Genomic DNA, 26,861 nt, shown 5'->3' with positions numbered 1-26,861 from the left:
AGGCAACACACACCCACACAAACACAAAACACCATATTTGTACAATCTGTGTTTGATTGGACAGACATAGCTACCTGTCTTCACCACTGTCTGTTTGGCGTTAGGAACTCATGTCTATGTTTTTCAATTTATTAATGAAGCACAAACTTCATGACAAAATCATCTGAGAAGACTACATTAAAATCAAAACCAATTCATCGAGAAAAAAATCCCTCTGAGCAGCACTAAGGCGACGCTGGGGAGGAACTGAAGAAACCTCCGCGTTTCTTTGATCAAACGAAGGTACGAAAATCTTAAATTAGCAGGTTTCTGATCTGATGGTACATGGTCCAAAGGTCAGAGGTCACTGCATAGGACAGAGTTTAGGGTTAGTTCACACAGTCATTAGTGTAAGTACATGTGTACAGTAATTACAGTTTAAATTCTACTGTCAATGTTTTTTTATCTCTTATTTACTTTGTCATTTTGTAAATGTTTAATGTCCACTTATTTAGACATTTTATTTATTTAAACTTCTTTATTTAAACTTTCACTAGATGTTGCTGGGCAGTTTTTGGTTCTATGGTCTACAGTGCACTTAGAACGTTTTCCAAACCATTTTCTTCAACAAAACCATTTTGTTTTTCAAAGCCTGATACTACAGTTTGACACTCAGTGCCCCATAATGATAAAGTGAAATAAAACTTTGTTTTTTTTTCTTTTAAGTGCAATATCACCTGTACATAATATAATATACAATATTCAGACCCTTTGCTCAGTACTTGCTCCAAAGTCCGGTGGAACAGGTTTTGTGGATGATGTGACGGTCTCAGGTGTTCTTAGTTGTGTGTCTCTCAGTCAGGGGCGGTTAGGATGCTCTCAGGATGGCGAACACAGCAACTGATCTGACCGGGACCAGCACCAAGACCATCCTCTTCAACCAGCAGGACTTTAAACAGCTTCGCAGTGACTGTTTGAAGACAGGCTTCCTGTTCTGTGACCCGACCTTCCCGGCGAGCTCTGCCTCTCTGGGAGATGAGCTGGGTCTCAACTCGTCCAAAACCAAAGGACTGGAGTGGAAACGACCCACAGTAAGTGGAAACACGCTCTGATTTAGCAGCACCTTCAGCTTCTTCGTCAACCTGCAGCTTCTTTAAACACATTTACCATTAATCATGCTTAGGAAATTATCCTCTTCCTATTGTGACACTTAGAGTTCTGTCTCAGTCTTTAGCTTTTTTCCACTAATACAAACTAGGTGCTGATTCTGGCCTGGTACAACCTTTTATCGGCTGGTTTGCTTTTCCACTCACACAAGCTCTTTTTTTAACCATGGCAGGCACAAGGTTTTATAGGGTCTTGTTGATCACAGTAGTCCCACTTCCAAGTCTCTTACATGGTGCTGGGTTCTAGATGACCAAAGACCTGGTACCTGGAGTTCATGATTCAAAGGCTCTGAACTTGCCCCTGAGCTGCAGTGGTGAAAGAGAGAGTACTAGGAGAGGTCCAGACTTTCTCACCCAGGACTTCTGCGTAGATTCTCAGTTTTTCACCATGGTCACTGTTAACCAGTCTCCACAGAGGTGTGTCTGCCACTGAAGGAAAGTTCAAACAGATGAAGATTTTCAATGAGAGGTGGACCATCCTGAAGAACTTCAAACAAGTCCAGTTGTTTCTGAAGCCTGTTTGTGACTCACAAAAAATAATTCACGTTTTGTCTCTTACACTGTATCTGATGATGTCATTGATAACCTGCTGTCTCATCCAATCAGGAGCTGTGTTCTGATCCTCAGTTTATTGTGGATGGAGCCACAAGAACCGACATCTGCCAGGGGTTTTTGGGTGAGCGCATGAGCGCACACACACACCAACACACACACACACAAACACCATACCTGTCCAGGTGCGATCATGTGACCTGCTGTCTGTGTGTCAGGTGACTGCAGCGTGATGGCTGCCATGGCCTGTCTGACTTTGAGCCCTCATGTTCTGAACAGAGTGGTACCTCCTCATCAGAGCTTCACTTCTCAGTACGCTGGCATTTTCCACTTCCAGGTCAGCATCATCAACATCATCATTGCTGCAGACTCATCCTGCTCTCATCCTCCACTTACTACCTTTCGTCGACAGCTGACCTCATGTTTCCTCTTTCTGCAGCTGTGGCAGTTTGGGCAGTGGGTGGACGTTGTGGTGGACGACTGTCTGCCCTCCAGACGTGGGAAGCTGCTGTTCAACCACTCGGTTGAGAAAAGAGAGTTCTGGAGCGCTCTGCTGGAGAAGGCCTACGCCAAGTAAGAGACACACAGAGAGTAAAATAAAATGTATAAAGAAATTGTTTTCTTCTTTTAACAGACTCTGCAGGGTGTCGAGTTAAACTAATGTGATTTAAATTATTTCAGATAAGTAGACACATTCATATCAGTCAAACATGTTTCTCTTCTGCAAACAGATGCCTCAGTTAGTTTAGTTACAAATCATCCATGGTTCTAGGCGATTTACTTTCAACCAACACTATGATCCTAACAGCTTCATTGCTCCTGTGTCTTGTCCTGCAGGGTGAACGGCTCATACGAGGCTGTGAGGGGAGTTCCCAGAATTGAGGCCTTTGAAGATTTCACTGGAGGAACGTCTGAGAGCTACGACCTGAAGGAGGCGCCACCGTTACTCTTCCACGTCATGAGGAAAGCTCTGCAGCTTGGCTCGCTGCTCGGCTGCAAAGTACTAATTGTAACCCACTGTGGGGGGATTCAGCTGAGGGCAGCTAAGCTGATAACAAAGGCCACAACAATATGACCTTAGTAATTTAGGTGTAATGAGTTATTTATTTGGTTTGTTAGTTCGTTTGGCTTCTTTTGAGTTATGAGTTTGGTCCATAAACAGATTTCACAGTTCATATACACATTTATCATGATGTTTAATTACTTAGTTTGTTCCTTATTAGCAGATTTGTTCATTTGATTATTCTCTTTTTTTAGATTAAAATGATTTGTTGGCTAGTTTAGCTGCAGTACAACAGGCTGAACAGGTTCTATAAAGGAAAAAAACGTCAGTTCTCTGTTTAATTACATGACACAACGTGACAAATTGAGAGGATTTAATTACACAGACGTTGTAAAATGTCTGTGATCATTGACATTCGTGTAATTTGTGTCTTTCCATGTCAGATTTCTGTCTTGTCTGATGAGGAAGTGGAGAAGGACACTGATCAGAAGTTAGTTAAAAGCCACGCTTACTCCATCACTGCAGCAGAGCAGGTAAGGCATAATGGGAAATCAGAGCAGAAACAGAAGTGGCTCTGTGTGCTATCGATAGTCTCAGAGTAACATGTCAGATTCTGCTCTGCAGGTCCATTACTCTGGTTCTCTGGTGGAACTGTTGAGGATCAGGAACCCCTGGGGGTACCTGGAGTGACAAGTGAGTTGTACTTCTGTTAACCAAGCATTACATCAGTCTGTGTCTCTGATTTAGACTGAAGTCATGAGCATCAGTGCAGACTCTGTTCCAGGGTTGGCATAGAGTGGCAATAAAAAGTAGACATACCTTAGAAAAGTAACCACCTGCAACTCTTTCCAGAAGTTCCTGTTAATAAAGATAATTATTAATTCAAATTATTTAGAAATGGTTGAGAAAATACTGAAACCTACAACTCTGGTAATTTATTTAAAACACCAGAAAAATCAGTTTGTGTGAGCACAGCACCACTCCCCCCCTGTGCCTTTACTGTTTTACCATTTATCAGGTCAAAGGAATGGGACCAAGTTCTGCCTGAGGAGAAGAAGAAGCTGAATTACTCTGCTGAGGATGGAGAGTTCTGGTGAGTGTCTGGTTCTGGGAGACTTAGACTGTGCGTCAGGGAAATGTGGGAGGTTCTGAGACAAAGGAAGCTCCTTTAGATACAGACCTGTGTTGTTGCTGATGTCAACATTTTGCTGTTGGTCTAATCAGACTGTCTTCTGCAGGATGTCCTACAATGACTTTCTGTTTCAGTATACCAACCTCAACATTAGCAACCTAACCCCCGACATGTTGAGTAGTGACCAGGCCGGACATTGGACCTACGCTGAGTTTGAAGGCGAGTGGAAGGTTGGCTCCACTGCTGGAGGCTGCAGTAAATACCCAGGTATGATTTTTATTCATGTTCTCGCCTTCACTCAGACACAACCTGGTTCTCAAGTCTCTTTCTAAAAAGTTTCCAATTTCCTCATTTTTGGTCCTAGAAACCTGCAGTCCCTCTGATCCACAGAGTCTGGCAATTTTAGCATTTTTAATTCATATCCACTGTGTCTAATGTTCAGTTTTACATTTTCTGCAACTGTAATTTAACTTGACTTAACTTGTAACTTGAATTTCTGTTCTCAGGATTTGACCCCGTTTGTCTGACAGTGATTTACTGAAAGCAAAGGTGGGACATACTTTGTCTATACTGACCTGTTTTCCCTCTGCAGAAACATTCTCCTCCAACCCTCAGTTCTTCATCAGGCTGGAAGACATGGACGACAACACTCTGGATGGTGAGAATGGCTGCAGTGTCTTGATTGGGCTCATGCAGAAAGTTGTTCGCAGTGAAAGCCAAGACCTCCACAAAATTGGATTCACAATCTACAAGGTGAAACACATGACAAAAGATGATGAGATCAGAGGAAACAAAAAGATGTGGTTAAAGTTTTTAGTCTGGGACTGTTATCTTTCATCTTCAGTTACTAGATACATTTCCAAACAGCGTTACATTTAGTGTTTCTGTGTTTTCTTCTTGCAGGTTCCTGATGAGGTGAGTAGACGTTCCAACATATTCATAAAGTCATGTTAAATGAAAAATTTTAAAGAGGAAACAAAGTAAACGGCTCGTCCCAGAAATTCCTGCTTCACTTTGTAGACTTGTTCACTTCTTTGTACTTCGCCTTAAAAGGTCCAGTGAGTAATTACAGGCCTTACAAAGTTTTAAAAATAAATTGCTTTATTGGACCGAAAAGGCACAGGACAAACCAAGGAGTTGGAAGGGAAACTGTTTAGTGCAAGTAAGCTGTAGTAGTGGAACAGGTAGACAGACAGGGCTGCAGAAGGTGCACAACTGTGGCGACTGGAGGATCATTAGCTGGTGTGGGGTAACTAAATAGGATTTAGAGAGTGAGCTATGGCAAAAATCTCAGTATATTTTACTAGGATCTTGAGGTTCTTATGATGGGTAGGTGATAAGTGGGTAAGTTGGCTCCTCTCCTCCGGGTGCACTAACACAGGTGAGGGGATCAGGAGAAAAGAAGGCAAAGCAGGGCAGAACAGAAACTCTTCGGAGAGAAGCCGGGCAAAAATGCTCGGACATACGCTAAGGCAACAGGTAACTCTGGAATCAGGAGTAACAGAGAGGGGGGGAAAAAAACACAGGCTTTTTGACATGGAAACAGGAAGACATTTTGGCAGGAAGAGCCAGGTAACCAGGGCTTATAAAGGGGAGGTAACAGGTGTAAAGAATAGAGGCTGATTAGGTAGCACAGCAGGGAGGGAGAGACAGCGAGAGCAGGGTGGAGAGGAGAGATAGTGACACAGAGCAGAGTCACATGACAAAGCCTGGCTTTGCTGAAATGGAATGTAGTATTCAGAATGATGTTTTTTCTGGGCTGAAGGGCTAAAATAATTCACTGTAGGCAGATCTCTAAATGCAATAAAAGCATTTGGACACCACCCTGTTTCTAAAGTAGTTTAAACAGACACATTGAACAGTGGCTGCAAACAGGAGCTTCATTTTAGTGCTTAAACTGTGGTCACTCCACAGAAACACATTGAAACACTACAGGCTGCTAAAGCTGCAGCTCAATCTTCTGTCTTAATTCCACTTGATCTATCTGCAGCCTTTGACACTGTGAAATATCAGATCCTCTTGTCCGCACTCTCTGTATTGGGCATCTCTGGTACAGCTCTAGCCTGGCTAGGGTCTTACTTATCTGGACAAACCTTGATTGGTATCCTGTGACTCTGCTCTGTGTCACTATCTCTCCTCTCCACCCTGCTCTCTGTTTCTCTCTACCAGTGTGCTGCAGGGCTCAGTTCTTGGTCCTCATCTTTTTATCTATACCACATCCCTGGTTTCTATCATCTACTCACACTGTTTTTCCTATCACTGCTATGCTGATGACACACAATTCTTCCTGTCGTTTCCACCGGATGACTCCACTGTCTCGTCACGCATTTCTGCCTGTTCCCATGTCTGCTTGGATGAGAGAAAGACATCTTCTACTCAACCTCTCAACGACTGAAGTTCTTGTCTTCCTAGCCAGACATTTAACACAACATCAGCATCAACATTGGATCTGCAGGGATTGTCATCATTGATCACACACTGAAATTTACTGACCACATCTCTTCTGTCTCTCAAGCAGCAGGCTTTCCCTCTACAACATCAGAAAGATCAGACTCCACCTTTCGGAACATGCAAACCAAGTCATTGTGCAGGCACTGTTCATATCATTTCTTGATTACTGCTATGCCCTGTTGATGGGGCACAATCAAACCCCTCTAGATGATCCCAAATGAACAAAAAAGACACATGTCCCACCACTGTTTAGATCTCTACATTGGCTTCATCAGGTTCAAAGCTCTGACTCTCACCTATAGAGTGTTCAACACAACAGCACCTTCCTATTTTAACTCCCTCATACAGTTCTACATTACCTTATGTGTACTGCACTCTGCCTATAATCAAAACTCTTCAATGGTCTCATAATAATGGAACAAGCTACTAAAGTCTCTATGCACTCTATGGACTTAAACCTAAAATAAAACATTTACTATCTCTCCTGTCCTGCACTTGTGTCTGATGAAAGTGAAACATTTTTCTTCTCATAACACTGTCCATTAAAGCTTTCTGCTTGACTTTTTTGTTCTCAGGTTGTCCCTTCATGTGTCCCACACTCGTGAATATGAAATCCAAATATTAAATATTTAACCTGGACTTTTACACTTTTACAGTTTTGACTGGTTGGTGGAGCAACCAACAGACAACACTCCAGTTGGTTATGGCCTTTTGTTGTCCCATCCCAAATTGTGGAAATGTGTTGCTGGAATCAGATTCACAATGAGCAAATATTTAAAAAAAAACAAATTTCTCAGTGTCAACATTTGATGTGTATTTGCATTGTTTATAGTAAAAAGTTTTAAATGATTTGCCAGGTTTGTACAAAAGGAAGTTTTTGCAAACAAAGGTTCAACATTTTGAGTGTAGCGTCTGGTTGCAGACAGAGTAACAACTTTGGCAAAAAGTAGTAGGTATTAGCCAGAAGTTGTGAATTTCCGGTGCCAGCTGCAGCGCAGTTGGTAGAGCAGTGATCCATAAACCACAGGGTCAGTTGTAAAACTCCAAATTTGAAGATGCCCTTCTTACAAGACAAGACACTTGTATTTTAAAAATGAAACAAACTGTGATTGAGATGAAGAAAAAGTCTAAAAAACGTATGAAAAAGTCGACCATCTTGTCAGCACTCTATGATCTTTGTCTGCAACCAGGCGTCTCCGTAACATTCAGATCCTCCAACCCTCCTCTTCTTCTGTGGTCAGTATAAAGGTCGCAGTATCACCCGCCTGGGGCTGGATGTCCTGTCTAAGAAAAAGTTGGCTATGGCTCGCAGTAAATTCCTGAAACAGCGGGAGGTGTGCGAGTGGTTTCTACTGCCGCCCGGGGAGTTCGTCATCATCCCCTCCACCTACGATCCAAACCAAAAGGGAAGCTTCATCCTGAGGGTGTTATCTGAGATAGAAGCCCACACTGGGTCAGGTTGATACAGGCACAACTAGTACAGCAGGTAGGGATGATCAGAGTTATGGCAAAAATCATAATCATTGTCAGTTAACTTGATTAAATGTTAATTTCGAAAAATGCATTTTATTTGAACTTTAGATATTCATCTGAAAAAAAATGCATGAGCAGGTCAGTGCAGGAGTTTCCTTGGATGTAACTTTTTGCACCTGTAGCAGAGCATTATACTGTATGCTGTGGGTTGAATAAAAGTGTTTGTGGGTCCGCTCAACTTTGAGAGCTTTATGGTCTTAGTCACAGTGTATATATGATTTTAAATCATATACTGCATTTTCATCACTGCTTTCTTTACTATTCAAAGTATCATTACTGATTGGTTGTTTTAAAGTTAATACCAGTAGTTAATAAAATAATCGGACACACAGAAAAGTTCGGAATTTTTAGTCTGTGTAAAAATATCTCACCAAAATATTTTCACAAAATATTTTCACTGTGCTGCAAAAAACAGCACAGATGTGTCTTCAAGTCTAGTGGAGCGATCTGATAGGTGCTGTACTTCTTCGACAATGTCATGGTTGGCGGGCCTGGTCAGCTTGTTTGGGTTCCAAACTGCAGGTTAGGTGATGATGATGCAGGTTATAAATGATTATGAACTTGATGATTTGCAAGTCTTGTAGAGTCAGACAGTTACTCACCATCTTTCCTCTAATCTGAACTTTAATCAATAGGTTTAACATGAAAATTTAATGATTATCAGACTCTCCGGAGGTTCCTAATAAAGTGGACACTAAGAAGATCAGTCTAACCACTCTCATCTTCAAGTCCTGCATTCAAAATGTAAAACCTAAAGTACCCAATGTGGAGTAACTCTTTATTCCTTATGAGTGAATCTGATATTTCCAGATTATAATGATTGATTTTTGATTATTGGTGATTAATGTTGCAGCTGTAACCATGGAGCTGAATGTAGACACATTATCTACATGCTAGAACTGGATTTGATTCTTCCAGTTCTGAGGAGGACGTGAAGCTGTCAGTGGAGTAAAATGTGAAGTCTGTGTACCAGTCCAGCTCCCTCACAGTGGTGCAGTTGTCTGCACATATAAAGTGTTTGTTTGTGCCTCAGGAATGAGAGAGGAAACATGGATCTGGGTTTAGGGTGGGTCCACTTTTAGGTTTAGGGTGGGCCCAGTTTCTGGATTCCTCAAAGTCCTTCAGCTCCCAAACATGTTGGAGCAGAAACCATGTCCTACTTCACTGAATGAAATCTGCTGTAATATTAAATATGAAATATCGTTAGTGTACAAACTACATGGTCACGTGGTACACGGTTTGGTGCTGAGGAATGTGGGGTGGGAGGTGAGGAGGAGACTGTCTCAGGGCGGAGGACTGACGAAGGGTCAGAGAACTAAACTTTTTGTCAGAGTTTACTTTCCAGGCAAGCAGCAGGAAAACATCCACAGGAAGTCAGGACACCAGCCTTTACAATAAAAGCATCTGTGTCAACAGCTGCCCCGAAGTTCAAGCACTACCACTTCTGTTGGGTAGGCAGAATAACAGAAACTTCTCTGAGAAAGTGTACCCAAGTACTTTACTGTAGTAAAACTACAAATACTAGAAAATTCTCTATTATAAGTAAAAGTACATTTAAAATCTTACGTTAGGTAACGGGCAGAAGTATCACAAGTACAAGTAATCATAAAAACAAATGATACCTGCTACAGTTTCCTGTCATTAGAAAATAGCACTATAATGTCTTAATGTCTCTATGAAGCATCAAGTGCAGCTGTGCATTAAAAAGATGAATATTAGTCTGAAATGAAATACATTCACATTTCAATGATTCAATTGATTTTACTCTGTATAAAACTACACAAATACTTAAACACTTTCTCAAACTAAGCACCAAAGTACAAGTACACAGCGTCAATAAACAGGAACATTTGGCTTTTACTTTGAAGATACTGACCGGAAGTCTCTGCTGTCATTGTGTCTGTCTTGACTGTGCCCCTGAAAACCCTGCGGAGTGGACGCTCCCTTCCTGGCATCAAACATCTGCATCCTGAAAACTTTCCCAAACTTTCCTGGACCCGTCGCTCCAGGATCAGGACTTGGAACCATGTCGGGCATCGCAGCCACCCTACAGCACCGCCGGGAGAAGAACCAGGGCGTCGGCTCCAACAGCCACGCGGTGAAGTACCTGAACCAGGACTACGAGGTTCTGCGGCAGCGCTGCTTCGAGTCTGGCCAGCTGTTCCAGGACGAAACGTTCCCGTCGCTGCCCTCCTCTCTGGGCTTCAAAGAGCTGGGTCCGGCCTCCTACAAGACCCGGGGGGTGACCTGGAAGAGACCCACGGTCAGTGAAGTGTTAAACAGCCATTTTATTAACGGAGTTCTGTGTAGGTTCTGTGTAGAGACCATCTCATCATTGTAACCATAATCCATTAAAAAACTTTACAAAGTTTTTTTTTCTGCTCATTAAAGTTTATTAAATGCAGTATACAAAGTCAATTTCTGGGAGGTTTTCACTCTGAACTGGTCTCCTCTGGCTCTGGTCAAAACCTCCCTGACTCACTCATGGAAAAATCTGCAGCAGCAGCTCTTGTGATGTGTTGATCACAGTGTTTCTAAGATCATTGTTTTTTTTCATAGGCGTTGGTTGGAGGGGTGGCTGTTATTGAACAGATGATGATGTTGGGACAGACCTGAGCCTGGGATCTGGGTCTGGTTCTGTATGTAACAGGAGCATGATCCTCCTACTTGTTTTATGATCAGAGACACTTTAGACCCTCACAGTGGGAGCTGTGGTTAAACTAGATGACACGCAGTAGACCAAGGGTTATAGAATAAGTGTGGGGACAAAATACAGGTTTTTCAGTGGTTGTGGGGGTGGCAGACTGGGAGTAGGGGCGTGGGAGGAGTTCTGCATGTAGTCCAACTCTGGTGTAGTTACAGTCAATATTTTGGGCACTAAGTTGGGTCCAGGTGGGGTTGGACGCTGGCATGGAGCTGTCAAGCACAACAAGGTTTCAGTTCTATTTACCCATGTCACATGTGTGTTAGTCATGAAGCAGGAAGTTGGGGATGGTTGTTTGGAGGTTGCCTAGGAAACGCTTTTAGGTGTTGATCACAGTTTTGGATCTATTTTTAAGTGTGTTGCTCACGTCCGGTTCCTCCTTTGATGAAACATCAGTGTTGTGGTGTAAAACCTAATGAAGTTTGTTATGTGTTTTTTTACTCATATCAAAAAAAAAAACCTCCAGAAATGTACAAAAGTACGCTCAGAATCCCGTCCATGTGGACCAAAGAAAACCCACTCACAGCAGAACGCTATACACTGTGCAACTCCCTGCTGGATCTAAACCAGGTTCAGGTGGAGGTTTTACCCCTGGGTGACTGTGGTGCAGGAGGTACAGCGGTCATCCACCCATCCCAGTATTGTTGGTTTGATTCCTGTCTCTTTAGGTCACATGTTGAAGTGTCTTTGAGCAAGACACTGAACCCCAACTAAATAGTGTTGACCAGCTACGTAGCAGCTCCCCCATCAGTGTGGGAGCGTGAATGGGTGAATGACAAGCAGTGCTTTAACTAGAAAACCACTATATAAGTACAGACCATTTACCCTGAGACAGGCTGCTCAGTGCAAACACAGAACCCCACAGTGGCAGCAATGAAGGAAGTTGTGGGCATTGAACCTGCTACCTTCTCTAATCTACAGATGCCACCCCACCCCCAGTCCTTAACAGAGCATTGTTTTTTTAGTTTAAACCATGTCTGACAGGTCAGCTGACAGGTGTGGATCCTCCTCCTACCTTTAGCTATGAGTTGGTACTTTTTGTTCCTCTTTTTTTTTCTCTCCATTTTCACTCACCCCAACCAGTCAAGAAAGATGGGCGCCCGGGGGATTTGTTGGGTTGTTCTCTATACATCTTTATAGTCTTGACTTTGTTGTGAATTGTATATAAATAAAGTTACATTGAATTGAATTGAGTATAAAGTGTTTCCTGTGCAGGAGTTGACCTCTGACCCTGAGTTCATCGTGTCTGGTGCCACAAGGACGGACATCTGTCAGGGAGCTTTGGGTGAGAAGCAGCAACATGTCACACATTAAACATCTGTTCTGTGTGTGATTCAGTCATTTGACACTGGTTCATCATTTACTGTTACGTCTGTGACACAGTTTCTCGAACTGATCTACACTTTGCTCTCAGTTCTTCAACATTCTTCATTCATACACTAGAACCAACAGTGGATCTTCTCAGCTCACACTTAGTGTCTGTCTGTGTCCAACCTGTATTAGACCTCTGGTGGTGTCTAGCTGACTTCATTCCAAACCATGTGGTTCAAAAATATGTTATCCCAAATTCTTCAGGAAGTTCTCCAGAAAGTTCCTATAGAGATCCAGAGAACTTCGGGCCATGTTCTGACACCTGTCCACCACAGGTGGTTTGTTTGGACAAACAAACACCCCCTTCTATTGAACTTCCTGTAAATATTTAACCAAATCCCACCTCGGTCTGTCAATCATCCAGGTGACTGTTGGCTGCTCGCCGCCATCGCCTCCCTGACCCTGAACGAGGAGGTTCTGACCCGAGTTGTCCCACATGGACAGAGCTTCAAGAGAGGAGAGTATGCTGGCATCTTCCACTTCCAGGTACACAGGTGCACTAATACACAGTTCAGGTACATTGCTACATGAGTATACCAATACCTGGTACTAGTACATGGTACATAGCATACAATTCGCTAGACTTGTACTAACTACAAATACTGTACTGAGTTAACTAAGAAGTACACTAGTCCTGTTAGTACTAAGACTAACAGGTCAGATTAGGATTGTTTTGGTGTATGCAGAGCTGAGAGCTCTGAATGACGTGCGTTAATGTGATTGGTTGCTTCTCACCTGAGCTGAGCCAGGTGAAGTCTGAACCTTGCTGGTCACATGATGAACATCATCCGATGAAGATGTGGAGCGTGTATCAAGTTTTGAAAGCAGTAAATAGTAAATTTTTGGAGGATAAAGGGTATCAGGTTAAACTCTAGATTCTGAATCCAGCTTGAATTTAAAATGTTTTACCTGAACCAGCCTGCACTTCCTGACTAAACCTACCAACTGTCTGTCCCTGTCTGCATCTCTATCTATGTAGTTCTGGCAGTTTGGTGAGTGGGTGGACGTGGTGATCGATGACCGGCTGCCGGTCAAAGATGGAGAACTAATGTTTGTCCACTCGGCCGAAGGGAGGGAGTTCTGGAGTGCTCTGCTGGAGAAGGCCTACGCAAAGTAAGACCTTGAGATTAGATCTGAAGGTCCTTTCAGACCTATAGACCGGGTCTGACCTGTGATTGAGGTAGTTTCTAAACCTGTAGTTTGTTTGTTCCAGGCTGAATCATTGGACCAGTCTGTACACTTACTCTGTTTCCTCTTGGTTTGGTCTCCTTTCATGTATAGACATATTAAAACCAACGAAAACAGCATTAGTTGTAAAATTATCTTGTCCAGTCAGAGGTTAAATGGACCTGGGAACAGAAAAGTGAACCCAGGAAGTAGATCCTGTTCTGTACACATGAATGTTTCTATTAAACCGTGATGATTATCTGGGCATTAAACAAGGTACAGTAAGTAAGAAAAAGTAGCAGCACAATTTCCTGGTTTTCTACATATATCAGTCATGAAATGTGTCCTGATCTTTACCAAAGTTGCAAATAACAAACACATTGCTTCTAAACATAACATTTATTTAACAAATAGGAAAAAAAAAAACGAATATTAACTCACTGTTTAGCTAAAACCAGCTGTTTGCTACCAGACCAGGAGCACATTAAGAAAAGGGTCTTACTTTGGTTGTTTGGGTCCACACTCAGGGGTGTTTAGTTCACTGGCTTTAGTGTCTTTACATTAAATGTGTTTACACTGAATTTGTCTTATTATCAGATGGAAAATAAGCTGATGTGTCCACATCAGGTTCTTGTCCACCTCTGGTCAGAGTTTTGATCTTGTTCCTACCATCCAGAGGAAAACCACTTTATGCTAGCTGTAGCATGACCTTCTCCACAGCAACTGCCCCTGTTTAGCTACAGAGGGATCAGTGGGTCTGATAGAGGTCCCACCTCGTCCACACAGGACTGGACTGTGTGTGTGTGTGTGTGTGTGGTCTCAACACCATGTGTCATAAAAAACAACAGAGCAAACTCTCGTTTGTGTGGAAGTAAACGGTGGATGATGTGGTCAAAAATCCCCTATAATTTTGTTTAATTTATTTATTGTCTATGTGATCTCGGACAATAGGTTTCTGGATGAGAACTGTAACTGGGGACATATGTGTAACCCAGGTAAAGACAAACTTCAACAAACAGAATCCAGTCTGTACTGACAGGTGCTGTCTCTGAAGGTTGAACGGCTGCTACGAGGCTCTGTCTGGAGGATCGACTACGGAAGGCTTTGAGGACTTCACCGGAGGAATTGCTGAGGTCCACGAGTTGAACCGACCTAGTCCACATCTGTTCCACATCATCCAGAAAGCTCTGGATCGAGGCTCCCTTATGGGCTGCTCCATAGATGTAAGACATGCAGAGCTTAGCCATTATCAGAGTTTTCTGTTATCCACTGTTCACATTAAGCATCATGAAGTCTCTGTCCATCTGGAAGGACATTATCGTGTCAGTTAAAATTCAACCTTTAAATACAGATTCAAAATTCAAACCTTATTTTTCTGAGTGAAATACATTGCCTTTTAACAGCCGGTGCTCCAAAGACAGAAAGAAAGAACCAAAGCATCACAAAACAAAAAACCTCTAGATCCATCAGTAAGGAGACATCCCACTACGGGTCTCTCTGTCCATAGACTTTCAGTTTACTGGGATTCTGTGAACTGGTTTTATCTCTAAGAGATATAGTTTATTTTACAAGTAATTGAGCTAATGAGGAATGGAAACAATAGGGTGGAGTAAAATTTCAAATCCTTTACGGTCCTTCATTTTGTGTTTTCATGATATGTCCTCCCCGGTGATGGAAACACCTGGTTGAGAATCATTTCAGTAGGGGTTTATATCCACTTGTCCTTTCCAAAAACTGTAATCTGTAATCAAAGTAATCTAATTATTATAACCCACTACAATTGTGTATCACCAATACTACATTCACATTTGCATTTACATTTAGTCATTTAGCAGACGCTTTTATCCAAAGCGACTTACAAGTGAGGTACAAGGCAGCAAAAATCTACACATGGTGTATTAGTACTGCAGGTGAAGTACTGTGATGGTACAGCACTGATTCACTGGTTCTGTTTCAGATCACGAGCTCAGCTGAGTCGGAGGCAGTCACTTCTCAGAAGCTGGTGAAAGGCCACGCCTACTCTGTGACAGGTGTAGCTGAGGTGAGTGCACCCCCAAACCCCCATCCACAAGTAGGAGCTTCTGTACAGGACAGTAAAATCTGGACTCTCTTCGTCCCCTCTGTTGGATTTCAATTAAATAGGAGCTGTTGTATCTGACCCTTTGACAGAAAAGCTCAGAAATACCTGTCCTCTGCTCACCTAAACAGCATGAAGTGATGCAATCAGGTGTAATGCTGTGGTATTAACTGTGTGTGTTTGGCTCCAGGTGGACTACCGTGGTAACAAGGAGAAGTTAATCCGGATCAGAAACCCCTGGGGTCAGGTGGAGTGGACTGGAGCCTGGAGTGACAAGTAGGTGACATCATCACCATCAGGTAGAGCAGGAAATATAATGCATACAGATGTTTGGGTAAATCAGTATTACATGATGTTTAAATCCAGTTTAAATTCAGTCTGGATATTACCACTGTTCTTTGAGGACTGTCTGACTTATCTGAGCAGGTGTTACAATATGTGGAGACTGATGATGACTAACCAGAATGTTGTAGGCTATAACTCTGCTGCCACCTAGTGGCCTTTGGTGATTCCTAACACAGATCATACAGGAGAAGAAAATACTCAAAAGATGGTATTGATGTTCCTTTCGTGACAAGCCTGCAGAAATCCAAGAAACACAGTATCACAATTATCAAACGAGTAAATCAGCTGATTGTTTAGACCGAGAGTCACAGTTTTAAATGAGGACATATTTATATTCATGAGTTAAACAGTGAAACTGCTACTTATATGTCTAACACACGTCCTAAGGAACCAGCATTTAGACCCTTGTTTAATGCTATTTCATGCCTTAATTTTGTGACTCTTAATGTGAGTGAGTTGTTTCATGCTCCAACAGTTCCATGCAGTGGAGATACGTCAATGATGAAGACAGACAGCGTCTGAGTCATCGCTCAGAAGATGGAGAGTTCTGGTAAAACGTTTTCTCTTTCTCTAAACTAAACTTCATCTTCAGCTCCTCTGGTTTAACTAAAACCTCCTCTCCATCTTCCAGGATGTCTTTCCATGACTTTCTGCGTCAATACTCACGCCTGGAGATCTGCAACCTGACGCCAGATGCTCTTACCGATGACTCCCTCTCTAAGTGGGCTCTGTCCAAGTTTGAAGGCAGCTGGAGGAGAGGTTCCACCGCTGGAGGCTGCAGGAATTATCCTAGTGAGTGATCCTATCAAACAATGATTACTTTTTGTGACCAGCAACATCCTGCAGTTGTCCTCAGAACCTACGACCAGCATTGACCTATCTTGTGGTTTGTGTGTAAATCACAGACACCTTCTGGACCAATCCTCAGTTTATGATCAAGCTAGACGAGGAGGATGATGACCCAGACGATGGAGAGGCCGGCTGCAGCTTTGTTGTCGGTATGATTCAGAAGAACCGCAGACGCCTGAGGAAAATGGGGGAGGACATGCACACGATTGGTTTCGCCATTTACGAGGTGAGGATGAGATTTGTATTCATGCACTAATACGTATGCTGGAGGAGAAACCAGTCTGGCATCTCCTCACAGAAATGATATGATGTGATGATGAGGGGTCAGTCAATGATTCCCCAAACCTTTTAAACTGAAAAATAATGTAATGTGTTGTGAGCCGTGTAGAGTTGTAAAGTCTTGTGAAATTCAGCCCAGATTATAAGCTCAGGTTCTGACACGGAATTGTCTCTGTTTCAGGTTCCTGAAGAGGTATGAAGGTTGACTTCACTGATTTACTGACCAGTCCATGATCAGCTCCAGGACATAAGGCTGCTCAGTGTTTCTCAGCATTTCACACGATTTCCTGTTTGTCAGTCTAATGTGAACCTAACCCCTCGTGTCTCTATCAGCAACGAGGTCAGAGGAACATCCACCTCAACAAGAACTTCTTCCTGCGTAATGCCTCAGCTGCTCGCTCTGAAACCTTCATCAACCTAAGAGAGGTCTGCAGCCGCTTCTGTCTGCCGCCTGGAGAGTACCTGATCGTCCCGTCCACCTTTGAACCACAAAAGGATGGAGACTTCTGTGTTCGAGTCTTCTCAGAGAAGCAGGCCGACTTCCAGTAAGTTTAATACAAACTCAGCTTCAGTCCTGACAGAATCTTATGTATAAACTGAGATTTTGTCCTAAAAGAAACTGTTGTTGCAAACAGTAGACGTTGGTAAATCCAGCACCACACATTCCAGTTCCTGGACTTCCTGTGCTGTTTGGTAGCAGCCTAGAGAGGTTTCCAGATTTTTCCAGTCCAGACAATTGGGGAGGTTCAGGTCTAGGTTTTTAACCACCTGCAGGTTTGATTAGGTTACAGATGTGACTATTGGAGGGTGGAGTAACTAAAGATGGAACACAAAGTAATCAGAATCCGCGCCTTCATTAAATCCAAAGTAAGATCCAGTGAGAATATTTTGACAACTAAATTGCAGAATCATATGAAACTGCAATAGCCCTCTGTCAGCAGACGAGGGTGTCCAAAGCACCACTCTTCAGACACAGTCCCGACCGCCTTCCCCAGGTGGTTTAACAGGTGTGACACATTAAAATTGCATGTAATGGTAAGTGTGACAACGACCCTAAAGCTGTGAATGACTCCATGTCAAATTCAATTCAACTTTATTTATAGCAGTTTTAACTATAAGCTTTATCAAAAAGGAAGGTTTTAAGCCTGATCTTAAAAGTAGAGAGGGTGTCTGCCCCCCTAATCGGGATTGAAAGCAGGTTCCAAAGAAGAGGAGCTTGATAGGTAAAGGCTCTGCCTCCCATTCTACTTTTGCAAACTCTGTGAACCACAAGTAGGTCTGTATTCTTGGATTGAAGTGGTCTAATCGGGCGATACAGTACTATGAGATCTTTTAAATATCATGGAGCTTGACCATTAAGAGCTTTGTACGTAAGGAGGAGGGTTTTGAATTCAATTCTAGATTTTATGGGAAGCCAATGGAGAGAAGAATGAAGGAGAAAAATGATTTCTCTTGCCAATTCCAGTCAGCACTCTTACTGCAGCATTTTGGATTATGAAGGCTTTAGAGAGTTATTAGGACACCCCAAAAGTAGGGAATTACAGTAGTCCAACCTAGAAGTAACAAATGCATGGACTACTTTTTCGGCATCACTTTGAGAGAGGATGCTCCTAATTTTAGAAATGCCTGCAGATTTACGATGAACTGTCTACAAGAAGCTTAGGTCCAACTAATACCAAACAGCACTGCTGTTGAACATAAAAACTGACAGAAAGAAAGACCTGCAGCTGAAAACCAGGTGGTAAAGCATCTAGTTGACATCAGAGGAGCTGCAGCAAATTCATCTGTTTTCTGTCTTTTAATGATGAATTTTCATGTTTGTTTCTGCAGAGAAATGGACAATCCCATCGAGTCCAGAGTGAAGAAGGTGAGAAATAGATTTACCTGGTGTTCGGGTTATAAATGTTCCTCCTTGGACAATATCACAGACTGAACCTTGTTAAAACTACACTGTGGCAGTCAGAACATATTCTTAACTAAAGGTTCACCTCCTCTTTCTAAGCTTTCTTCTGTTTCCCACAGTCTTTTTCATTTTGAGGAAGGTGATTTCCAACGATCACGTTTCCTTTTTCTAGTGCTCCAGTTATCAATTCAGATTTAAATCCTAGTTTTGTTTATTTTAAATAAACTTTCACAAGTCTGAGCTGAGCTCCGACTCTCCGAATTCAATTATCACATACTTTTGGTTGATTAAGTGAATTTTAAACTCCAGTGTGATAAAATAATCTGGGGTATTTTGATAAATGAAAAATATAGCGCTATTAAAAACATACTACTAAAGAGCCCTGATCTGTTGTCAGTGATGGTGTTGATGCAGTGAGAGCACCATGTCATGACTTACACTGACATGATCAGGTGTGTGTCAGTAAACCAAAGTTTCCTCTTGTGTTAGATGGAGATCACTGAGAGTGATGTGGACGATCGTTTCAGGAGTCTGTTTGGTCAGCTGGCAGGGACGGTGAGCTGCCTACACTAACAGGAACCTGATTGTTTTTAACATCTGCTCAATTTTTAACCGAATTCTGTCTGTGTAGGACTGTGAGATCTGTGCCTTTGAGCTGCAGAAGATCCTTAACAAAGTGGTGACGAAACGTAAGAACCTGAAGATTAAAAATGCTGCATACGAGGACCTGAGGTCATAATGTGACTTCCCCTCTTTAAACTGTTTGTCTGTAACAGGGTCCGACATCAAGACCAGCGGCTTCAGCATCTCCACCTGCCGCAACATGGTCAACATGCTGGACGTATCCTTCAATAACACACAGCTGTCAATCAAACAGAAATACACTTTCACACAGCACTAGTTTTTATAAACGTGGCTGAGTTCAGGTCAAAACTGATTCTGGCAGATGGAGTCACAGAAACTAGTCCAGCAGAGAGCAGGTTATTTGTGCCATCAGTAGAAAATCAGTAGAGAAGTAACATTGGGGAATAAACAGAGTCAGATGAAGAATCTAAAAAGGACCTTAAACAATATAATGTTTGGACACTTCAGTTTTCCTGAACTCCAGCTGCAGAAAGACGGCAGTGGGAAATTGGGTCTGGTGGAGTTTAAAGTCCTGTGGACCAAGATTGACAATTACCTGGTGAGTTTCTGATGGACTTTACAAAACACACAAAACATTTGCAGGAGAAGAGTTTGTCCAAACTCTCAGGGGCAGGAGAAAAATACTGTTCGTGTCATTTTAGCTCTTTTAGTTTTTAAAGCAGCAGGTAACAAGTCTGAACCAAAATTTACAGTTCAGTGTCACCTCAGACCATGTTCTACAGTTAACTTTGCATTGTTTCATGTGTTTGATGAGCTTGAGGCTTTTATCTAAAGTGAGTCGAGGAAAAAACATTAAAGTGCTGTGAGAAGTGTTTCTGTTTCATGAGATAAAAGTGCAAGAAAGAACAGCCAGGACATTTATTTTTTTAACTGCTTAGGTGCAGGGGAAGTTGATGAACAGTTTTTTGAATATTGGGAGTGAGACTGCTGAGTGTGCAGAGTTTGGTAGCATGTTTCACCATTGTGAGACCACTGAGCCTCCTTGCAATTCAGTCAGAAAATTGTTCCTATTGCAAATTTTTTGGTATTCACGTGCTTATTGTTTTTGTTCGTACTGGAACAACACAAAAATCAGAGAAGAAAAGTTAAATGATAAAAAATTCACACAGAACTCAAAAATAGACTGGACAAAATTTTTTGGCACCTTGTCAATATCGTAAGAAATAATTGCTTTGGAAGCATGTGATGCTCCTATAGTTTGTATTTAAACACATCTGTTGCAGGTGTAGGCAATATTGTAATCATACTTACAACCAGTGAAAATGGAGAAAGGTTGACCCTGGTAAGGCAGTCGTCGGGGTCGATCCCCGCTCCTGGCTACATGTTGAAGTGTCCTTGGGCAAGACACTGAACCCCAAGTTGCTCCCGGTGGGTCAGGTGAGCACCTTGCATGGCAGACACCGCCACTGGTGTGTGCGTGTGTGAATGGGAATCAAGATTTTAAAGCGCTTTGGATAAAAGCACTATATAAGTGGCCATTTACCTTTGTGTTGTGTGTCACACTGATCATGGAGAAAAGAAAGAAGTGGAAAGGGGTTAAATTCAATTAAATTTTATTTATATAGCGCCAATTTACAACAAAGTCATCTTAAGGCACTTTACATAATAAAGTCCAGACTACACAAATATGTATAGGCAACCCAACAAATCCCCCTGAAGCAAGCCATAGGCAGCAGTGGACAGGAAAAACACCCTTTAATGGAAGAAACCTCCAGCAGAACCAGGCTCAGGGTGAGAGGCCATCTGCCTTGACCGGTTGGGGTGAGTGGAAAGTGAAGAGAGAAAAGAAAGAAAAGAGCAACATTACATTATACAGGTTGGTAGGATGAGTAGCTGCACACTGGAAAACACAGCTCCAAAGCCAAGGACACCTGCAGGAAGGGACAGAGAGAGGGAGACTGAGGGGGAGAAGCACAACTACGGGAGAGAGAAGACACAAAATTAATAACATGCAGTGATGACAAATAAATGTATAGAGAGAAAAAGGAGAGGAGCTTATTGCACTTGCGGGAGTCCCCCAACACTCTAAACCTATAGCATCTTAAGTAGGAGCTAGTACAGGTTGACTGAGCAGTTTTAACTATAAGCTTTATCAAAGACGCTTTTTTTTTTATCAGTCGCTTTTATACAAAGCAACTTACAAGTGAGGTACAAGGCAGCACAAATTTAAGGAGAAAATGTCAAAGCAAAGTCCTATCAGAAAAGTGTTTACAGTGTACGAGATGCAAGTGCGAGAAAGAGCAGAAAGGATTTTTTTAATTTATTTTTTTAATAGATTTAAGTGAATAGGAAGATGCGGAAGAGTTCTGTTTTCAGCAGAGCGCGCAGAGTTAAATTCCAGTCAGCACTCTTGCTGCAGCATTGTGGATTGACTGAAGGCTTTTTAGAGAGTTATTAGGACACCCCCAAAGTATTGAATTACAGTAGTCCAACCTAGAAGTAAGAAATGCATGGACTAGTTTTTCGGCATTACTTTGAGACAGGATGCTCCTAATTTTGGCAATGTTCCGTAGGTGGAAGAAGGCTGTTCTAGAGATTTATTTTATATGTGAGGTAAAGGACAAATCCTGGTCAAAAAAACCTCCAAGGTTCCTCACCGCAGAACTGGAGGCCAAAGTTATGCCATCAATAACGTAACTATACTGTTAGACAGCATATTTCTCATCTTTTTAGACCCAAACAGAATAATTTCAGTTTTCTCTGAATTTAGTAGTTGGAAATTGTAGGACATCCAGACCTTTGTCTTTTAGGCATGCTTCAAGTTTGACTAATTGGTTAGTATCTTCTGGTTTCAAAGATAAATAGAGCTGGATATCCTCTGCATAGCAGTGGAAGTTTATGGAATGTTTCATAATAATTTTGCCTAAAGGTGACATAAACAGATTGAAAAGTATTGGTCCTAACACAGAGCCCTTTGGAACTCTATAACTGACTTTGGTGCATAAAGATCAAAAATTCATCATTAACATGAACAAGTTGAAATCTTCCTGACAGATAAGATTTAAACCAATGCAGTGCGGTTCCTTTAATCCCAAATCCACGTTCCAGTCTTTGTAAGAAAATGTTGTGGTCAATGGTGTCAAATGCGGCACTAAGGTCTAGTAGGACAAGTACAGACAAGTCCATTATCTGAAGAATAGTTGAACTTAGCTCAGTGAGATCTATGGGTGAAAAGCAGTCTAAGAGGGATTGGGGCCTTATTGAGGATTCTAGAGCTGTTGTACTGAAGATCCATCTGTAATATTGTAGGGAGGATCTGGTGAATGTTTTCCCTAATGGCTACAATTTTATTCATAAAGAAAGTCATGAAGTCATTGCTGCTCAGAGTTAAGGGAAAACTAGGCTCAACAGAACTATGGCTCTTAGTCAGCCTGGCTACAGTGCCGAAGAGAAACCGGGGCTTGTTTTATCTTCCCTCTAGTAGTGCTGGATAATATGTTGTTCTGGCATCATGGAGCTTTTTTGTAAATATTTAAACTGTTTTTCCAGGCTAACCGGGATTCTTCTAAATTAGTGGAATACCACTTTCTTTCTAATTTTCTTGTTGCCTGCTTTAAGCTGCGCATTTGTGAATTGTACCAAGGAGGTCGGCTCCTCTGATTCTCTGATTCACTGCTTTCTTTTTCAGAGGGGCAACTGTATCTAGTATCATATGAAGTGAGTCTGCAGAATAGTTGACTAGATAATCAACTTTTACAGGAGTAAGATGGCAACTTACCATAGTATTGACACATGGTGGTGAAAAAGAGGAAAAAATAATTTCTTTAAATTTGTTCACAGCATTTTTAGATAAACATCTGCTTTAGTTAAATTTTTTACTAACTGCTGTATAGTCCATTACTGTAAATTAAAATGTTATCAGAAAATGGTCAGACAGAAGAGAATTATGAGTAAATACTATTAAATTATCAGTTTCAATGCCATACGTAAGGACAAGGTCTAGAGTGTGACTAAAACAGTGAGTGGGTTTATTAACATTTTGGGAAAAAACAATTTAATCTAATAATGAATTAAATGCAGTGATGAGGCAGTTACTGTCAGCATGTACATGAATGTTAAAGTCACCCACTATAATGACTTTATCTGTACTAAGCACTACATCAGATAAAAAATCAGAAAATTCAATCAAAATTTCTGAATAAGGGACTGGAGGACGGTACTCGATAACAAATAGTGGTTTTTGAGTTTTCCAGTTGGGGTGTGAAAGGCTACTCAACTACTCAACTCAAATGAATTCTAACTAATTTTAGGTCTAGGGTTTATTAGTAAGCTAGAATGGAAGATTGCTGCTACTCCTCCACCTCTGCCTGTGCTTCTAGGAACATGATAATTAATATGACTTGGGGGGGTTGACTCATTTAAACTGACATATTCTTCCAGCTGTAACCAGGTTTCAGTAAGACAAAATAAATCAATTTGATGATCATTTATCAAGTCATTTACTAACAGAGATTTAGCAAATAGAGATCTGATATTTAATAAAACACATTTAAGTTCTTTGGTTCAGTATGAGGAGTAGTCTTAATTTGTATTAGGTTTTTATGATTAACTCCCTTTGTGTTCATTTTTGGTTTGAAAAGTTTAGGCGGCGGTGGAACTGACATAGTCTCTATAGGGCAAAGAGCAGTGTGGTTAAGTTAATAACATTCATTAAAATAATAAAATTCCCTGGGTGAAAAGTTAGAATCCATAAGAGCTACATTTTGTCTGTTGCTATTATCAGATTCTTTAAATTTCTCAGACTGTTCATACTGTGGTTGTTGTCGGGGGTTGAAGCGGAGGATGCAGGAGAGGTGAGCACATCAGAGCCACAGGTGTTTCCAAGGGTCAGTCAGTAACCAGAGACCAGAGAGGTGAAGAGCAGCATGTGGATTCCTCTCTGGAGGCACGGTGTTGGTGGTGGTGGCACGTCTGGTCTGGCGAGGCACAGGCAACATGCCCCAACCGTGCTGCCCGTGGGAAGTGGAGTGGCCACCTGTAGGGGCTGAGCCATCTGGTATCTCACGGGACAGGGAACTGCCACCAGGGGGGTCGGCCTTTTCAGCTCCTCAAGAACAGTGAACAGATTATCCACCTGGACCGGGGAAAGTGGTCCAATGGACTGGTTGACCAGATGAGCTGCAGCAGGTGTCGTCCGATGTCTCCTTTTAGCCGGGATCCAGGCCTCCTGTGTCAGCGGTGAGGAGCAGGCCCATGATCAGGACAGGCCATTGGTCATCTGACAGGGCCAGAGAACCACAGGTTAGCACCATGTTTCCAGCAGAAGCCACAGAGCCAGACCACAGCAGCGAGACATCGGGGTCCTGGGTCACTAAACAAACAGCCGGGTCAATAGAGACTGTTTGTTCCAGGTAGCTTGAGGTATTAAGAGCTGCGAGGTGCTTCGCCTGTGATGTGGCAACGTTGGAAAACCCCAAGATAATTTTTTGCTTAGTTCGTTTTCCAAAAGTTTGATGGTCTCTTGCAACTGCGTGAAAAGGTGTACACAGTTTGCACAGACCACCATTTTGAAATTAACGGAAGTCAAGTTTCAGTTTCTGTGGATTTGAGAGAAACAGCACAATATCATCCAAAGGTTTACAGCCCATGGCACTGTAGCTAACCTACCCTGCACGTGGACGGAAGAGCAAAATGAATGAAAAATTACAACGGATTGTTGGAATGGTTTATATAGAACCCTGAATAACTTACAAACAAATTCAAGCTGATCTGCAAACACAGGTCAGTGTCAGATCACACTATCCAAGGCCATCTGATGAAAAGGGATGCTATTGTAGGAGACCCAGGAGGACACCACTGCTGACACAAAGGCATAAAAAGCAAGACTGGAGTTTGCCAAAACTTATGTGACAAAACCACAATCTTTCTGGGAATACGTACTCTGGACAGATCAGACAAACATCATGGCACTGTTAACAGAAAAAGAAATGAGGCCTTCAAAGAAAAGGACTCAATCCCTACAGTCAAGCATGATGGAGGTTCAAAGATGAATTGCTGCTTCTGACACTGGATGCCTTGACTGTGTGAACGGTATCATGAAACCTGATGATTACCAAAGAATTTAAATTGACACTTTAGTCCATCAGGAGCCTTAAATATGATGTTAACTGGCTGCAGCTGAAAGTGCCCCCTTATTGAAATCAAACTAATTTGTGTAAAGGTTTGGTGATCATTGAGTGATGACTGAGCTGAAACCAACAACAGAGCAAATCTTTCCACCTACAGTTCTTAACATTTTAAAAACAGACTATATGTTCAGAATCAAGATAAACTACAGAAACTTGTCTTTACATTTTAAACTGGTCTGACTTGTTAGGTGTATTTTCTGTCCTGGTTTTATGTAGTCATTAAATATCAGCAGTAAAAGACCTGCTGTAGGTAGACTCACCCGGTCACCGGATGATAGTCTGTCCTCTGTTCTGTTTGTGTGCTGTGTGATAGAGTGTTTACCGGCAGAAGGACGTGGACAATTCAGGGACGATGAGCTCCACAGAGATGAGGACAGCTGTGGAGGAAGCTGGTAACATACATTGCTGTCAATAAACTAACTGATATCCAACTGGTGGCATACAGGGTCATCAAGACTCAGTCCTCAGTAAACCATCTGAACAGGATCTGGTTTCTGTGTGTTCTAGGTTTCAGTCTAAACAATCCACTCCATCAGATCCTGGTGGCTCGATACAGCGAACCAGATCTCACTATCGATTTTGACAACTTTGTGAGTTGTTTGGTTCGCCTGGAGACTATGTTCGGTAAGTTCTCACAGAGACAGACCATGGTCCTGCAGCTCAGGATCCACCCCCATTGCCCCTTATCAAGTCTTTTTCTCCACAGATGCTTTCAACACTCTGGACAAGGACAAGTCCGGAACCATTGAGCTGAATTTATCAGAGGTAAGACTGCTTCAGTCACACTGGGACGTCAAACTGGTCCAGGTCTGGTCTCTGCTCAGACCAAGCTAGAACCATGTCAAAGACTCATAGTCCATTAGAAACAGTCACAAACTCTCGAAACTTTTACTGAAGTAAAAGCAGTACGGCTACTCTGCTGTATTAAAAAGTAACTAAGCAAAAAACAAAAGAAAATGTAAAAATACTTCAAGTAATCAAATTAGATCATTGTCTCTGGTGTTTTCCTGTGTAAGCAGTATTTTGTCTGAAGTTAGTAATGGAGATGCAGTATTTGTTAGAAATGTTAAAAGGAAAAACATGCTACATTCAGATCTGTAAAGTATTTGGTATTTCCTGTGAGAAATGTACTACTTTGCAACACACACTGATGTTTGATTGTCTAACATAAAATGGACTTTAAAATTAGTACTTGTGTCCACTACAACAGATTACATGTTTCAACTTATTCTCCCATAAGACACTTTGCTTCAGAACGTTCCCAGTGTTACTTTTTGTCACTTAGCTGCTTCCTGACACGATTCTAATGTTCGACTCATGTGCCTTTGCTGCAGTGGCTCAATGTGTCCCTGATCTGAAGAACCGGGCCCAACAGGATCCGGATTGTCAGAAAGCTTTGCCGCCATCATGAGTCTACGCTACAAACATGTATCATCAGTATCTGAAGCTACTGCAGCTGCACTTTGTTCTAACTTTGTTCCAAATGTTTCCTTACGTTGTTCTGTCGGCGCAGTTTACACATGTTTATTCAGCTCATTATCAAAGCTGTACCTGAGAAATAAAAATAAGGAATGTTT

The 26,861-nt window shown here is 42.0% G+C and overlaps 2 protein-coding genes across 2 annotated transcripts; both read left to right on the top strand.

Annotated features, from left to right (window-relative positions):
- Positions 1–140: 140 nt before the first annotated feature.
- LOC137123401 (calpain-2 catalytic subunit-like) lies at positions 141–9,814 on the top strand. Its single transcript, XM_067497059.1, has 14 exons — positions 141–282; positions 838–1,070; positions 1,752–1,821; positions 1,916–2,034; positions 2,137–2,270; positions 2,535–2,697; positions 3,144–3,233; positions 3,325–3,386; positions 3,719–3,793; positions 3,939–4,099; positions 4,425–4,585; positions 4,736–4,747; positions 7,525–9,267; positions 9,685–9,814. Exons 2-13 carry the CDS (start codon positions 864–866, stop codon positions 7,744–7,746), a joined length of 1,476 nt encoding a protein of 491 aa, XP_067353160.1. The 5' UTR covers positions 141–282; positions 838–863; the 3' UTR covers positions 7,747–9,267; positions 9,685–9,814.
- Positions 9,700–26,861, top strand: LOC137123376 (calpain-2 catalytic subunit-like). Its single transcript, XM_067497021.1, has 21 exons — positions 9,700–10,079; positions 11,736–11,805; positions 12,256–12,377; positions 12,871–13,004; positions 14,113–14,281; positions 15,016–15,099; positions 15,326–15,411; positions 15,956–16,030; positions 16,112–16,272; positions 16,386–16,555; positions 16,790–16,801; positions 16,942–17,153; positions 18,439–18,475; positions 19,001–19,066; positions 19,143–19,200; positions 19,288–19,352; positions 19,626–19,694; positions 25,598–25,676; positions 25,792–25,908; positions 25,991–26,049; positions 26,619–26,861. The coding sequence occupies exons 1-21, from the start codon at positions 9,843–9,845 to the stop codon at positions 26,640–26,642; spliced, it is 2,106 nt and encodes a 701-aa protein (XP_067353122.1). The 5' UTR covers positions 9,700–9,842; the 3' UTR covers positions 26,643–26,861.

The sequence above is a fragment of the Channa argus genome, chromosome 3 (genome assembly GCF_033026475.1).
Source record: "Channa argus isolate prfri chromosome 3, Channa argus male v1.0, whole genome shotgun sequence".
NCBI lineage: Eukaryota > Metazoa > Chordata > Actinopteri > Anabantiformes > Channidae > Channa > Channa argus.
The sequence above is the reverse complement of the archived record's forward strand: the minus strand, read 5'-3'. Positions and strand labels throughout refer to the sequence as shown.

What these genes read in the sequence shown, in the direction of transcription:
- LOC137123401 (XM_067497059.1), top strand. Translation starts at nt 864, where the DNA reads ATGGCGAACACAGCAACTGATCTGACCGGGACCAGCACCAAGACCATC. An exon ending in CATCTGCCAGGGGTTTTTGG is followed by an intron (nt 1,822 to 1,915) that starts GTGAGCGCATGA and finishes TCTGTGTGTCAG; the next exon opens with GTGACTGCAGCGTGATGGCT. An exon ending in GCTGAGGATGGAGAGTTCTG is followed by an intron (nt 3,794 to 3,938) that starts GTGAGTGTCTGG and finishes TGTCTTCTGCAG; the next exon opens with GATGTCCTACAATGACTTTC.
- LOC137123376 (XM_067497021.1), top strand. Translation starts at nt 9,843, where the DNA reads ATGTCGGGCATCGCAGCCACCCTACAGCACCGCCGGGAGAAGAACCAG. An exon ending in ACATGGTCAACATGCTGGAC is followed by an intron (nt 19,353 to 19,625) that starts GTATCCTTCAAT and finishes CTCCAGCTGCAG; the next exon opens with AAAGACGGCAGTGGGAAATT. An exon ending in GACAGCTGTGGAGGAAGCTG is followed by an intron (nt 25,677 to 25,791) that starts GTAACATACATT and finishes TGTGTGTTCTAG; the next exon opens with GTTTCAGTCTAAACAATCCA.